This window comes from Myotis davidii, unplaced genomic scaffold, assembly GCF_000327345.1.
Source record: "Myotis davidii unplaced genomic scaffold, ASM32734v1 scaffold235, whole genome shotgun sequence".
NCBI lineage: Eukaryota > Metazoa > Chordata > Mammalia > Chiroptera > Vespertilionidae > Myotis > Myotis davidii.
The window spans coordinates 1,291,947-1,308,966 of record NW_006287462.1 but is presented as its reverse complement, the minus strand read 5'-3'; the positions used below and the strand labels follow the sequence as shown (position 1 = coordinate 1,308,966).

Below are 17,020 nucleotides of genomic sequence, written 5' to 3'. Positions count from 1 at the left end.
AAAAAAAGAGATTTGCAAAGCTTTTTCCATTACATGATATTACATGAAACATTTTTAAGTAATGATCAATATATTCTAGTTGAGGTGACTGTTGTTTTCTAATCTAGTTTGATTTTTTATGCAAACAAAATTGATTATTAGTTGATTTGTTTGTTTTTTTAATTTAACAGAGCTTTTATCCTAAGTGAATTATCAGTTTACTGTGTCTTATTGTGGAATGTTAAAATAAGTGCATTCAATGCATTCAGATACTTAATTAGTAAATAAAATAAAATTTAAAATAACATGAGTTTATGTCAGCATATAGTTATTTAAAAATAAAACATTCTTGGTAGAATGATATTGATACAAATAGATGCTCAGGAGAAAGCAGCCAGATTCTGAATTGCTTTAAGTAGCATATTACAGAGTTTGAACTCAGTAATGTAGGCACTGAGGGTTAAGCAGTTTTGGGAGAAAGCTGGCCACAGTGGTAAGGAAGAGTTTAGAGGAAGAGGGATCCTAATTACCGAGAGTTTAACTAGAGGAAGAGATGATTAAAAAAGTGGGTTGAGAAAATATTATGATTGATCTGATAAGATTAAAAGTCTGATTAACCATATGAAAAACTGACGGTAAAGGGAAGAATAAATTAAACGAGATGGTTTTGAGCTTATTGATGAGGTAAATTGGAACATGAGGGATATGTAACAGGCTTTGGGGAAAAAGGAAGATCACTATATGATATAGGGTATTTTGAGGTCTTTAGGTAATAGCATACACGCTTAGCATGTTCCATGAAATAGTTTAAGTTGTGGATGAGAAACCAAGGGAAGAATTCAGGACACAGGGACGTTACTCGGATTTTATCTATAGGCAGGAGCTGACATTCACATTTACTCATTTGAATAAAATACATACCATCAGCAGAAAACTGCGAGAGATTGATTTCACAGCATTATCCAGTTTTCAGAATGCATTTAATGAAAAAAACTTGACATTCATGTGATTTGTTTTCATAAGAGCCGAGCATAACCGGCGGTATCGTTTTATTCGTGTGTGCCATAGGCCCATCTTCACCTTTGAGATCTATTTGCCCTCAGAACGTGCGTTTTTATTCGGAGCTGAAACATTTCAAGCCCAAAGAAGATGGACAGAGGCAATAGCTAAGGTATTTAAAGGTTGCTTTATTCCCCTAAACCCAGAGAAGTTTCTCAACTTGGGGACTATGGTTGAGCTTTAGAGGTCCACGAAAATTTTATACATGATTCTGGGAAGAATGTCCATACTTCATTAGGTTTTCCAAGGTTATAATCAAAGAGGTTAAGGGCTACCTTCCTAGAGCCCTAAGCAGAGAAGAAATTAATATCGGACCCCGGGGAAATTATTCTTCAAATAAAGGTCATGTTTTGATGATTAAGATTTTTTTCATCATTGTAAAGTCGTTTCTGCGAATGTCTTTTTATTAGTAGTTACCTTACTCATGGTATACAAAGGGGAAATGGCAGATTCAGTAAAAGATGCAAATGAAGACAGTGAAGGCTGACATTTTGGAAAGTATCACACATCAACAGAGAGAATGTCTTTCTCTTTCAATTCTATATTTATGGAGAAAAACGATTTAAGACGTTGCTGCTTGAATCTGCGTTAGTAGCTATTCACCTTTAAGATTGAGAGCAAGTTAAAAAAGTTATTCTGAAATTTAGGTTACTTCTAAATCTTTAAGATAGAAAATCAAAGATAATTTTCCTGCCTTCCCTCATATCTGCAGGTAAGGAAGGGATTTCCTATATTCACTCTCTTTCTTACTTTTCTGTATTTGTTTTAACAGCAGTTTGTTCCCTATTTTGCTGAAAACTTAACACAAGCTAATTATGATTTGATTGGCCAACTCTACTACAAAGACTGCCATGCCCTGGATCAGTGGAAAACAGGCTGGTTTGCTATGGACAAGTCTAGTTTGCGTTTTTGCCTTCAAACGCAGGAAGTTCAGGAAGACAGAATGAACTTAAGAAGACTGCAAGAGCTAAGTAAGATTTTTTGCCCTCATATTTTGGACACAATTTTTATTGCATATGTTAATAGTATCTTTTACATAAAATTATATGAGGACTCACTCCAAAATATATGACTAAGGAGTATTAATAATTGTGTCTTTCTGTGTATTTAGTGGGTATTTAGTAAAATGTTCTTAAGAAATGTGTTGCTGTTTTTCTCTTCTCCCTCTAGCTATCAGCACAATGGTTCAAAATGGGGAAAAAGTGGATATTTTGCTCTTGGTAGAGAAAGGGAGGTAAGTGCATTTTTGTCTTTGACTCTTTAATAACTAGGGAGTGGGATATTCTGTTTATCTCCTTGGGGGAGAATCCATAATTTTATAGCCTGCTAGACATTTTATGAATTGTGTGTGTGTCTGTATATATATATTTATATACTCTTCAGTAGAAAGAGTATATGAGTGAAGCTCACATATATTTTTGTATTTGCTATGAGAAACTCAGTAACACTAGTTATTATAATTTTCTGTAGATCTAGATGCCTTTGGGACATTCACATTTAAGCATTTGGAAGCACTTCGGTAGTTATAAATATATATTTTCAGTGTAGATATGTGAGAATAAATAATATCCTGAAGTATTTTTGCATGTGATTCATGCATAGCTAATTTATTCACTTTTTTCAATAAATACAAAGCATCTACTGTGCATCAGGTAACTGTTGAGGATATGGTGATGAATAAAATAGACAGGGTCCTTGCCTTCATGAAGCATGCACACTAATGGGGGGAACAGAAGAGAAACAGAAAAGAAAATTACATTTTATTGTGTCCATAAATTTTAACTGGCTTAAAGCAAACTGAAGAGAGAGCGGCTGATGGAGAGTGTTCTGTTTTAGGTAGGGGTAAGGGTAGGCATCTCCTCCATAAAGTGAAGACGCAAACCATGCAGCAGTCTTCACAATGTTCCAGGCATCAGGTCAAGGCTATTTTGAAGACCCTAGTGCATTGTGCTTGGCATTTTCAAGGTCCACAAGGAAGCTACTGGGGAGATTTGAACGAACAAGAGAGTGGGAAGTAATGATTTCAGAGATACTCCTGGGCCAGATTCTATAGGGCCTTACAGGTCATTATATGTAACGTGATGGAGCCTTGGTGAATGCACCTCATTTTGGAGGCGGGGCAGTTGTCAGGAGGAGTAGCTATCCTGGAATATTAAGCTAGTTTACCCAGGGAGTGAATCCAGAAACCAAGAGAGAGTGTCACAAAACCTAGAAAGGGCATTTCAAAAAGGAAGAAAGAGTCAGAAGCGTCCAGTACTGCCTGATGAGGACAGATACTCCCTGAGTAAGTGGTACGGATTGCACCTGCTGACTTTGAGAAGCGCAGAGGTGAGAGAGCAGAAACCGGGTTAGGTGCAGGCTAGGAACAGAGTACACGGAAACAGTTAGTGAGGTTAGTTTGCCAAGGAAACTGGAGCTTATAGGATTATCAAAGTAGAAGGGATTTGACCTAGAAAGGGAATGTGTGTGCCGTTTGTTTTTAGATGGCTTGGACTTGTCCAGCTTTAAATTTGGATGGGAAAGAGACACAAAGGAGTCAACAGTTTAGAATTCAAGCATGAAGGCTTATATAAAATTTAATTCAGGAAGGTTCAGGCTTATTCAGTAGTGTGCCATGTTTTGTTATGGGATTACATATACATTTGTTAGCCACCTACGAACTTAGAGGGTTTTTTTTCCCCCCGCAAATAGTAGTCCCAACACGTTAAATCAACTTTTCACCAAAAAAACCCACCAGACTTTGTATATTGAATTTTGAGTGATGATGGTTTTCAATTTTAAAAGTAAGAAAAGGGCCCAGATAGTACAGACTTTGGTCATAACCCAAAATTTCAAAATAGTTTGTGATTCAAATATTTATCTGAAGATAAATGATTTCTAATATGGTGACCTTCGCCTCAACTTCCAATGGATCCTCTCTCACATGGCCATAAGAGAATTTTTTTTTGTCTCGACCAGTCTTTGAAACCATAGAGATAAGACTGACGTTTAATACTTATAGTTTCAGAAATACAGCTTATTCTATGTTGGTTAAAGTTTTATGATCCTTTTCTTAAAAAAAAAGAGAGAGAGAGAGAGATGGAAGGTATAAGAGAGGACAAGAGAACAATTATAACAGAAGGAGAACTGGAATTGATGAGTGGTTTTGATGTGGGTAGCTTTCTAGATTTGGTGGTAGGATATTGAGAGAGACACCAGTCTGATGGTGTTCAATTCCTTGTGAACTAGGAGGTAAGGTGACTCCTAAGCTTTTGGCCTGGGTGACTTTACGAATGGTTCTGTCGTTAGCCAGATAGGGAGTATGTACTTCTCTCCCACCACTCAAACAAGCCCATTAATTATAGGCGTGATGGTTTAAGAGCTGTTTTAATGTCATGTTCAAATAAGAGAATTTCATTGCAGGGCCCTCTCTCTCATCTCTCTTGTGATCTATTAGCCCCTTGGGAAATAACGCGTGTTAAAGTAGATTGTGTTAGACTTGTCAATGACAGATAAAATTGTGGCTTTAGGAAATAAAACAACTTGCAATTACTCATGTTGATGACATATAGAGATAGTGAATAATTGAAAGAGCAAGAAACCAACCAGCTGTAAGTTTTAAACTTTTTTTTTTGCTAGTAACTGCTAGAACCGGAATAGGAAATCATAAGTAAATTTAATGAATTAATTTCACATTTTCCCCTTGTCCTTGTCTACCTTTGATTAAAGTGATAAAATATATTAATGTTCCTTAAAGGCAAGGAGGAGAAAGAACCCTCTGAACTGGAACAGTTCATAAATTGATAATCATGCACTGAATAGAGTCACTATTTAGATATATATTGTAATCTTCACGGTCATTTTCTCTATATGCAGAGCATGAATGCCTTTAGACAGAAAAATATTGCAATAATATTTTCCACATACAGAGCATTTTTGCTCTAAAAAGCTCTAAACAGAAGGTGTTCCAGATGGTGTCGCTTTAATGGGTATTCTTTGTATACTTTAAACATTATTATTTTGGAAAAATAAAGCTTTCTTGATTACACTTAGGGGTTTCTGGCACACTCTTTGGTGCTGTTACCAGGACTGGGTCCTGTGCTTCTCTGTTACGCCTCAGTCAGAATTGCTGTATGAAAAAAAAAAATCATGTTTCTGAATATCTATTGTTTTTCAGTGACTGTTCTAGATCACAAGGTCAGAAGGCATTTTCTTGGACAGTAGGTTATATATTCACTTCAAGTTCAGTATTTAGTAGATTACAACATCCTTTTCTTAAAATTTAGAAATGATTTCTGCACTTTAGCCCACACTTCCGCATATCCCTTTCTAATAAATAAGCTCCTGTGTTCACCATCTTCACATTTCATAACTGTATAACCATTTGTCAAACACACCTAATATTAAGCTTTTACTGAAAGGTTGTTGGTTGCAATAAATACAGTAAACATGAATGAGTAACTCATCTGTGTTATCAGAAAGAGAAAAGACTGGTGTGTTTTCACTTTGCTTTGCTGTTTTTTTAATCCTCACCTGAGGTTATTTTTTTCATTGCTTTTCAAAGAGAATGAAAGAGAGGTGGGAGAGAGAGAGAGAGAAACATCCCTGTGAGAGAGACACATGGACTGGTTGCCTCCCGCATACATGGGGGGTGGGAGGGTGGCAGGTGCTGGTAGCAAACGGCAACACAGGTACATGCCCTTGACTGTGAAGTGAGACACTCTAACCGTGGAGCACACCGACCAGGGCATGTGTGTGTGTGTGTGTGTGTGTGTGTGTGTGTTTTAAGATTCCTTGGTTACCTATAGTAGAGCATAAAGCATTTAATGGTTCCAAAGCCTGACTGCATTCACTTTTATTGGCAAATTCCGGACATAAAGAAAGCATTATTGGGGAAAACACGTTATATCTATATGTTCCAAATTATGAAACAGACTACTTTTCTCAATTCAGAAGATTAACAACCTAAGTTTAAGGCTCTTATTTCATATCAACTGACTCCATGTGATATTTTTCCCTCCTTGAGTTGTGTTTTCTGGAAGCTATGTTAGCAATACTCCAGAGGGTGAATTATCCTAAAGTGGTTTCTAAATTGTGCATGTAATTGCAAATTAAACAGTAGCCGATTGCCCACAATATCAGCTTGACTGCTTTTATAACTTTCTGATGATTTAATTCAAAGAGATGCTTTAATTTGAATGTTGCCAAGGTAAACAAGAGATTCTCTTTTCTTACCACCCCCCACAGGTTTTACAAAACAGAAGAGTATTCCAATTTACATTATGAAGTGATTTTCTTTTTGTTTTGTTAAAGGGAATACAGGACTAACAAAAGGTGGATTTTAAAGTATATATTTGCTTGAAAATTTATTTCGATCAATTCAAAGCCCCTTCTGTATACTAAAATGTAAGCATACAAATATGAGATACGTGAAAAACAAAAGGATGCGCCGTCTGGGCTCCATGCCCATCTGCATATTTTCAGGGTGTGCTGTGGGTTGAACAATCCCAGAGCATAGGCAGTGTTGGGGTATGTGTAGAGATCCCTTCCATCCATGCTAGACAGCCCTCATTAAACACAGAGGGTGTTAATAAAGACCCCACAAAAGTAACTCTGTATAGTGGAAAGGCCAAGCCAGCCTCAAAGTAAAGGCTGCTCTATTTCTACCCAGCTAAGCTTTACACCTCTGAAAGATCAGCTGCTCTACACGTAATGCAGTGCCCAGGGTCAGACAGGCACAGGATGTTCTCACAGGCATCAACATCTCTAAAGGAAGACAACACAATCCGGACACTCCAGTTAACATTCCTAATGTCTGGCATATCATTAAAATTACTAGCGAAGTGAAAAAGCTGCAAATCAGTTGGTAGGAATTGACCCAGAAATGAGAAAGGTAATGGAATTAGCAAATACTCTAAGCAGTGATATTTACATATTTTTTATTACAAATATTTTCAAAGATGTAAAGGAAAATATAAACAGTAGCAAGAAACAATATGGGTAACTAAAAACTGAACAAATGGAATTTATAAAGCCAAAGAATAGGGCATCTGAAAAAATTTCACTAGATTGCCTTGACATAAGAGTGGACTCTGTAAGATTAATAAACATGAAGGCATGACAATAGAAATGATCAAATTTAAGCACAGAGACATAAGACTAAAATCACCAGAGCCTCAGTGGCCTGTGGGATAATAACAAGCAGTCTTAGTATAATTGGAATCGGAAAATGAGAGAAGAGAAAGATGGCTAAAAAAAATCTTTGCAGAAATGTGACCAAACATTTTCTGAATTTGATGAAAACTCTAAACCCACACGTACTAAAACCATCATATCTCAAGCATGATAAAGCAGACCACAGCAAGACACATCGTAATCAAATTCCAGAAAACGCGTGTGAGGAAAAAAAGTCCCAGAGGAAAATACACATTAGACATAGGACAAAAGATGAGACTGTCTTGTTAGAAACAGTGTAAACCAGAAGGTAGTGTAATGAAATCTTTTAAATTGCTGGCACACAAAAAAGGAAAAGAAAAAGAAAAGAAAACAACACCTCAAAACCAGCAGCTGTTAACCTAAAATACTCCATTCAGCAAAAATCTCTCTCAGAAATGAAAGGAAAAGAAAGCATTTGTGGACCAAATAAATGCTGTTATACTAGAAGATTCAGTGCTTTTATTTTTTTTATAAATGCTTAGGATATTATCTGTTCAGTCATGTTTGTGGAGTCTGTTATTCGCTTTTTAGAATTTTTTTATACAAATTTATTGATTCTGTTATTTGTGAAGACACTTCTGATTCTTGTCAGTAGACTAGGCTCAAGTACGATAGCCTACACTTTGTGGTTATTATATTGTGATTTTGAGAAGATTGTTTTTATTCGTCCTGGCACTTGGTTTCTGGGTCTTACTGAACTGATTTGATTTGTTATAGGATATAGGGATGTTTCTCTATATGACTTTGAAGTACCCTTTAACATTTTATGCTTGGGCGGTGGCCAATTAGAATAATTCTCTCTATACCAGTACTTAGAATTCTTCAGAATTACTTTTCAGATGCTGAAGATATAAATGAATGTTTCTTTGGAATTCTTATCCAGAAAGGTAGCATGGTTGTTTTGTGACACTTGGAGTCACAAACTCCACCAGCATTGGTGCTGAAAATACCTTTGATGTTTTGTTCGGTGTGCACAGAGTTTAGAGAAGCATCAGAGAGGAAAGTTGTTGGACTGATGCAGTTCAATGTCAAGCATCCGCTGCACTAGATGATATATTTAAGGATTCAGTCCTTGACAGGTTGACTCAGGAGTTGTCATTTGTTCTAACCCTCACTAGTTCACAAGCAGACAGCTCAACCTGTCATCATAGGATTTCTTCTTACTACAGAGGAGTTTGACGTTTGGAACATTCACCGTTGATGCAGAATTACAGTGGTACTGTAGGAGGGCTGTTGCATTTTGGATGTTTCACTGCTTGCTGAAATACTCACCCATTGAAGTACTTTTTTTAAAAGCAAACAGTTGTAAATATTTTATGTTAACTATAGAGCTTAATCATGAGATTAAAACTCAAAAAAAGGTAAAATTTTCTCTTTCACAACTCCTGAATTTAGCAAGATGTTATGTTAGTTAGGTCAAACAGTGTAGGGGCTTGATATTTCTCAGGAAGATTAGCTGAGTGATACAGTTTCATTTAGATAAATATACCAAGCAATAGAATGCTTTCAAGCTAACGATAATGTGTAAGGTAAACGAAAAGGAGAAAGCATGTCAGGAATATTAGAGTGGCAGAATTCTTCAAAAAGAAAATTACAAACCCTGGAGGTCAGGTCTGCTGTAGTGATGTGGGAAAATAAAAACAATATATAAAGAAAGCGAGAGATGGAGACTGCGGACATTACTGAAGGACCTGTAGTTACAGCGAGTCCAGAAGTTGTGGATGTAAGCGTGGTGAGGTGCCAGTAACTTTTGTCTTCTTAGGGGAGCATTTCGAGAAAAGAAACCAAAGGATAAAAGGCCTTTTATTTTCTGGTTAAATTAAATGAGGGCCCATCTATTATCAGGGAAGTAAAAGACTACCCTCCCCCTGAAAATGAACAACAAGCCACAGCAACTCAGAGTTTGTGCAGTTGATGCCTTTCTCTTTGTTTGAATCCCAAGTAGCCCTCTTACAGTTTGAAATGGAGATTAAATCGTTTTACTTTGGTGTGAATATACTTAAATACATCAGTGCAGATACTTAAATAAATCCGTTTTTATATCTAGGGCTTTAAAGCTATTATGTACCTACTAAATGTCAGATGCTCTGCTAATGACGACAGATACTGAAATGCTTTCCTTGGTCGCCTGCATGATGTTTGGATCTAGCAGCTGAAATATTCTCAGACAGGGAGCTGGTGGTGTAATGCAGGGCAGGGGGCCTCCTCAGGATTAAGAGGGGCACCTGTTACCACTAAGCGTTGGGGGGCTATCAGGGAGAGTGTCAAGGAGGATCACCTGGAGTAAACCTTGGGGAAGATTTGGAGTGGCCCGTCAGAGAGCAGGAAATATTTATTATCAAGATAAGGCAGTGTGATTGTTTAGTGTGCCCTGAGTGTAGGGCAATGGCAAAGTTGAAGGGGAATTATGGGCCAGACCATGAAGGCCTTTTAATCTTGAAAATTCCAGAGCTATAGACGAACAGTGACCAAGAAGTGACATCATTAGCGTGGCATTTCAGAAAGATCATTCTGGCAGCCCCAAGGAGCAGGGGCCAGGAAGGTGGAGCACCGGGAAAGGAGTTCCATGCAGAGGGTTGTATCGGCTCAGGAGTAATAAAGACCTGAAATACGGCCGCATTGGAACAAAGGGGGCAAAGCGAGTGTGTCAGGGAACCGGAACCAACAGCGTTTTGTGACTGAATTCATGTGGCAGTGACAGGTGGGGGCGGGGACTAAATCTATAGTTAATCCTAAGTTTCTGGTGGGATAAATGGAGTATTGTAGCACCAGTTTGTCGTGAGGAGGTAGAATGGATTGAAATGCTTGTGGCACATTCCGGTGAAGGTGTCCAAAATCGATATCACTTAGTATTACGGTTTATTTCTTAGTTCTTAATACACATTTACCCAGTGCTGAGGCAGAAGCTATTCCCTTGATTGGGCCAGTGATGAACCTGAGGCCCAAAGAAGGTTGATACCTTCTCCCAGGCCACAAAGGAAATAAGTGCAGAGCTAAAATTTGAGTTCTAGAAGTGATTGGATTCCCCACTCAGCTGTTTTAAGCTTTTAAATATATATATATTGATTTCAAAGAGGGAGAGGGAGAGAGAGATAGAAACATCAGTGATGAGAATCATGGATTGGCTGCCTCCTGCACCCTCTCTACTGGGGATCAAGCCCACAACACCAGCATGTGCCGTGACTGGGAATCAAACCCTGACCTCCTGGTTCATACGTCAATGCTCAACCACTGAGCAACACCAGCCAGGCTGTTTTAAGCTTTTGCTTTTTTGATTACATAGAGATCTGGTTGGTAAGACAAAATTATAGCCTGGCGATAGGGACTGGGGAGTTAACCAGTTTACATACGGGGACTGAAACCACTGTCCCAGGAGAGGCCTTGCAGTTCATGTGAGTTCACCGAGGTTACAGCTTCATTCTCAAAAGGAGTAGGTGGGCTTGGAAAAGAATCTGACCAAAAAGATAGGAGGAACAGCCAGAAAGAATTGTGCTACAAAGCCAAATTGGGTGGAGTTTTTTTCCCCTCTCTCTTTTGTTTTTATAAAGAAATGAAATCATATACAGTTCTAAAATCTTGAAAAATACAGCCACATATACCCAATAGAAGTCACTGGTGATGCTTACCAGAACAGTTTCAGTTCATTTATTCAGAAAGAGAATGACAGGGGCTAGGGACTGAGGAGGTGAGATGTTCCCATCATCGTGAACAGCTGTATAGCATTTGTTACGCAGTATGGTACGTATCACCGAGTTTTCATTCAACCCCCAGACTCATGGTATCACTCTTACAGTTTTTAAATGGTACCCATTGGACTGAATGAGAGTCTTTTATGTGTGTTAAGTATATCAGTGAAAATATAAATGTAGTTTCTGTTCAGTGAAATGCCGTTCTTTGCCCAGTAAAATGATATAATGTACTTTAACTATTTTCTGCTTCCTTTACGCGCATAAACATTTAAATAACATATTGAAAGAATGTATGTTGTGAAATGTATATTAAAAATAGGTTAAAGACTGTTTTTCAGATGTTACAAGCCCACGGTGAAACCTAGGGGAATGCAGTGTGCTGCCTCGCCATGTTTTTAGAAGTGGTGAATGCTGGGACAGTATGGGGAAGAATTTTTTAGCAGGCATACCAGTGTGTATGGATTTATTTTAGTTACCGTACTATTGGTCACATGGATATTGATTGTAACCGTTTTGACTTAATTATAACATTTTCTTTGAATACTGTACAAGTAAAAAAGAAAACCCAAACAGCTCGATACCTACATGGTGCAGTTTTATTGATGTGCTAAGGTAGTATTTTAGATATGCCTGAAGAATATAAATATACCTTTATTCTTCATGTTCAATTTCAAATGACTATGTATTCTTCAAAGTCCTTCTTTCTGTTACATATTTCCTTAATACTGTAGAAGATAGAAAAGTCTTAACTACTTTTTTAATATAAAAATATTTCTACTTTTAATTTGCAGATAAATGCCATTGAGTTACATTGTAACGGTAGAAAAGGGTAAAATGATTGGTCTGGTATTTCGGAAGGTGTAGTAACTTTATTTGTTCTCCTAAAATCAGAAATGTGTTTGGGAGTTTTTAATTTGAAAGAGATTATCTCAGTGAGAGAGCTGCAGGGAGACACTGTGTTCCTGGTTCCTTACTTCTTCTTTGGGTGTCTGTTGTGTGCCAGCCGCTGACCTTGGTCCTGGAAATGCAGCCATAGGAGTAGGAAGTTAAAGACAAATCCATGAATCATGTGTTTCTGCATGAGAACTGACAATAAATTGATTGACATGTACCAAAATACCAGAAATAGCAAAAAGAATTTCTGAAAATTGTAACATGTGTATATTAATCTACTTTCTTCTAAGAAGAGCACTATCTTACATGTTTTTTACTTATTTCATATGTAATCCAAGAACAGTTATCATTAATACTCAGATTTGTTGTGTGTTTAAATTATACGTCTAATGTGACTATGTATTTAATCACGTTATGTGGGCATTACTGTGAAGTTTCTTCCCATGGTAATATGTCTATGTATCTTATCAGCTGTAATCATCTGCTTAGTTGGAAATGGGGGAGAAAGGCCGTCATCATCTTCATTTTATTCGCTATTCAGTATTCGTGCACTTGCATTCTGCAGGTGTGACTGAATTGCACACATTGTGTTTTGGCATGAGCGTAATCTCACTGGGAATTTTTACATCGTGTTAGTTTCATAATGGCACAGAGTCTCTCATAAGCTGACAAATGATTAAAATAACTCTACTACCTCCAGTGTATACAATTTCATGTTTCTCTAGGGAAATCAGAAGCTACTTTGTGATGTTTGTTTGAGTTTAAAATCATTAAGCATTAGATTGTTTTCAACTGAATTTCATACATTATGTCTACTTTGTAACACTAACACAAGGTACATTAACTTGCATATTTAAGTAATAGAACCAGCGAAAGACTCTTTATTTTTTTAATGTTTTTAATGAGCAGAACATGGGGAAAACCCCAATCTTATTAGAAAATGTCCAGTGATTCTAGAATGTAGGTGGTCAGCCCAGAGCCTTTTAAGTCACACTTATTTTGAACTTTCTGACTTTTGGGTTAAAATTTAAAGGCCATTTTGTGTGTATGTGTGTGTGTTCATTGTGTCAAGATTTGAACTTGACAGAGTTCACAGTATAACTTTTAGACTTTTACCTTTTTTTAAATAAGTTGCAATAGTTAGTTCTTGGGGAAATTAATTTATGTAATTCACATTCAGTTAACTTATTTGATTACCAGCTATTAGAAATTCACTTAACTAGGAACACAGTATCTCAGAAACATAGTCATTATTGTTTTTTGTAGAATTTGCTTATTCTTGCATTAAGGGGTCACTTATTGAATACCTGCTGAGTCCTTCTAGGCACTACGTAACTACTATCTACAGAGAATAACCAGGACTCTTGCCATCTAGGACTTTACAGATTTGTGGATCAAGGACAAACAAGTGGGCAGTTACATCCCACGTGTACATACTTTTGTGGCAGAGAGACTCTGGGGTTGGTACAGGAATAAACTGCACCCAGAGTAGGGGGTGGGTGTCATGGAGGGCTGCATCGGTGAGGCGGTGCCTACCCTGAGTCTGAAGAGAAAATAGGAGCTTATTAGAAGGTAGAGGAGAAAACAGGGTGTGCCCATGTGTGGAGTCATGAGGGGCATTGTCTGTTCAGGAAACTCTGTGTAGTTAACTGTGCCCAGAACTTGGTGTGAGAAGAGGGGAAAGATAAAAGAGGCAGGAGGGTTAGGAAAATTCGAGTAGGGACTTATATGTTGTAATTAAATCCTCATATTTGCCTTGTAGGCCTGGAGAGGGCATTATGCAGATTTTTAGTCATGTGGTGACACTGATGGATCTGAATCTTAGATCATACTGGCGTTGTCGAGACAGATGGGCTGCACAAGAATACGGTCAGGGAGTTGTAAAAACCTTGTAAGGAACTGAGTGGACAGAATAGCAGCCTGGAGGATGGAAAGAGGGGAGGTCATAATGAAAAATCTATATGACATAGTTGTTCGTTTGTTTTTCATTTTCTAAATCTGGAATGTGAGAAAGAAAGGTTCTGAGTTGGAAAGGATTGGGGAGAAGGCGACGCCATATATCAAGATAGAGGAACAAATAAAGAACAGGTAGAAAAAAATTAAATCCTCATATTTGCCTTGTAGGCCGTGAGAGGGCATTATGCAGATTTTTAGTCATGTGGTGACACTGATGGACCTGAATCTTAGATCATACTGGCATTGTCGAGACAGATGGGCTGCACAAGAATACGGTCAGGGAGTTGTAAAAACCTTGTAAGGAACTGAGTGGACAGAATAGCATCCTGGAGGATGGAAAGAAGGGAGGTCATAATGAAAAATCTATGTGACATAGTTGTTCGTTTGTTTTTCGTTTTCTAAATCTGGAATGTGAGAAAGGTTCTGAGTTGGAAAGGATTGGGGAGAAGGCGACGCCATATATCAAGATAGAGGAACAAATAAAGAACAGGTAGAGGTTGGGAGGTGTAGTAGTGAACGGAGCTGGGAAATTAATTTCTTTGTTTTGATTGGTCCATATGTGTAAGTATGGTATGTGTGTGTGTATGTGAGTGTGTGTATGTATATGGTATATGTTTCTTAAAATGTATTTGTGTGTGTTTGGGGTCTTAGAAATTAAAACCTGGGTGAAAAAGTATATGTAAGTGGTTAAAGTAATGAGGTTAGGTGGGTTTACCCAGATAATTCTGTGGGGAGTGAAGAGCATTGAGTTTGGATTCCAGTTCCCAAAACTTATCACTACATATCACATTAGAAGAAAGCTGAAAGCAATGGCAACATCCAATACGGAAGAAATAAGGAAACCCCAAATGAAAGAATGAGACGTGTCCATCTTCCGAGCACCTGTAGAGCCTTTTCTCTGCCTGTTAGCTCTCTCATCCCGCCTTCGATCTGCTTCCTCATGTGATGGGAAGAGCCGCTATTCTCAAAGGCCGGAGGGCACCAGGCAAACTAATGTTCGTGACAGGCATTGTTCAACAGCTCACTATGCTTTAATTATGTTCAATTTGTAACAATGAAATTGGGGGTCACCACAACATGAGGAACTGTATTAAAGGGTCGCGGCATTAGGAAGGTTGAGAACCACTGATCTAGAAGAAGGTGAAGGTGAGAACAGACAGACATTCATATGCAAATTAATGGGCAGAGGATTGAGGAAATTTATAAGGGGATGCCTCACTTTTGTCAGGGAAAGGGGAGGCAAGTTTTTATCCCAGGAACTAAGCGAAGATAGAGCACTGGCTATAAAAGTGCAATTTAAGAAGATACTATGAACAGCTGGGCAAAGGGCTGACCAGAGCCTTGTTAAAAGTCCAAGATGGAATATTTCATCAGGTTTACCCTGTAAATACTAAAATTAGGGGGACAAGCCTTCCCCCCTCGGACATGTTTATATCAACTCAGGTAATGATTTATTCTTGCTCATCATCCCAGCACAAAAATGTGTTCAAATTTTTAAGGTATCAAAGTGGGTTTTGATTTTAGACTTTTTTTCATATAATCTTTTTTCCTTTTAAACAAAGGTTTAGGGTGCAAATATATCTATCAAAACAGTGGCGACCCTTTGCACGTAAGTGAACTCCTGGAGAGTTTCAGAAAAGATGCCAGAAGCTTTAAATTGAGGGCTGGAAAGCATCAGCTTGAAGACGTGACGGGCGTGCTGAAAAGGTTTCTGTCCGACATCGACGATGCGCTTCTTGCTAAGGAGCTCTATCCGTACTGGATCTCTGCTTTAGGTAACATGTCATGTGTATAATCATAAAGGCTTGTCTTTTAACTGGCTAGCTAGGTTTTTAAACTCTTCTTTGATGATCTGAAGTTTTAATTGGAGGCGAAAATGTACATATGACTCAGAAGAAAAATTCTGTAAATATCAGCAGTGGTTTATATTCATCTAAAAAGGAACTTATACTAATAATTGCTAAGTAATGTTTTATATACTTAGTTTTCTGTGGGTTTCTTAGTTCTTACTCTACTTGAAGTTGGGAAGTGTTATAAGCAAGTCCATGTATGCTATTAATTTCTCATTAAGGTTAGAATGAAAGTTTCAATACAAGGTTGGTTTTCTAAGATTTTCCTTTATGGCTCGTGTGGCTTTTCTGTGTCATTTATTCTTCCTCTTTGGAGTACATAATGACAATTTTTTTACTCTATTATTTTCTCTAGATTCTGTTTAATGAAGTTAAAAAGCTTTGCTACAGTGTAAGAGAATCTGTTTAAGAAATTACTCTAGAAAAGTAGTTCATTAAATGACTAATTTGGCCAAAATGATTTCAGTAAATCTGTATTTATATCAAGTAATTCAAAACAACCCCTTTTATAGGAAAATTATAACAATACTTTCAAATATAGTGTCTTTAATCCCATCTTTCTACTAGAACTAATTTTACATTTTATTTTATTGTCTTTGCCCCACACCTATAACTTATATATAAATCTTCATTTTGTTAACAAATCACAAGCATTTTCCATATATTTAATGCTTTCAAAAATGATTTTTAATTTTTAAAATTTAACATTGAATTATATAACTTACTCATATATTTATTTCTTGCACTTTAATCTGTTTTAAAATTTGATAATATATTCCTTTATTAAGGTATGGGTATTTTTTCTTTGAAAATATTTGTTTATTCTAAAACATAAATGTGATATTTGAAGGGATTAATTTTGAAATGATATTACAAAACATTCATAATTTGAAAAATTATCCTAAGAATGACCCTTACTAATGCCAGCAGGAAGCGTAGTATTATTAAAATAAAGCTTTCCAAACTTTACATAATTCAGAATTCTTTTATTTGCTCCCTAATATTTCTCAAATCGATAGGTTTTTAACTCGAATCACAAGAAGAGTTGATTGTGTAATTCTCTGGGATATAAAATATGGAATTAGATGACACATCTCTGTAAGCCCTGTTAACACGGCCATCCTCATTTTTCTTTTAAAAAGATTTTATTCTAATTTATAACCATGAAATTATTTATAGTATCTGTCTTATAAATACATACAGTGTGTCTTTATTATAAAATTAGTGATCAAAAATCTGTGACAAATACGTTTTTGCTGAAGTTTCAGATTCCCTGACAAAGATGTCTTTTTTTTTTTAAATATATTTTATTGATTTTTTACAGAGAGGAAGGGAGAGAGATAGAGAGTTAGAAACATCGATGAGAGAGAGACATCGATCAGCTGCCTCCTGCACATC

At 37.0% G+C, this 17,020-nt stretch overlaps 1 protein-coding gene across 1 annotated transcript in view; it reads left to right on the top strand.

Moving 5' to 3' along the window:
• The window catches only part of ARAP2 (ArfGAP with RhoGAP domain, ankyrin repeat and PH domain 2), a 159,180-nt gene that overhangs the window by 92,252 nt on the left and 49,908 nt on the right, over window positions 1-17,020 (top strand). Inside the window, exons 17-22 of the mRNA XM_006759331.2 lie at window positions 1,048-1,150; window positions 1,811-2,009; window positions 2,209-2,272; window positions 9,079-9,134; window positions 10,924-10,971; window positions 15,335-15,547. Of these exons, the coding sequence (XP_006759394.1) occupies window positions 1,048-1,150; window positions 1,811-2,009; window positions 2,209-2,272; window positions 9,079-9,134; window positions 10,924-10,971; window positions 15,335-15,547 (683 nt within the window). The remainder of the gene's footprint in view (window positions 1-1,047; window positions 1,151-1,810; window positions 2,010-2,208; window positions 2,273-9,078; window positions 9,135-10,923; window positions 10,972-15,334; window positions 15,548-17,020) is intronic.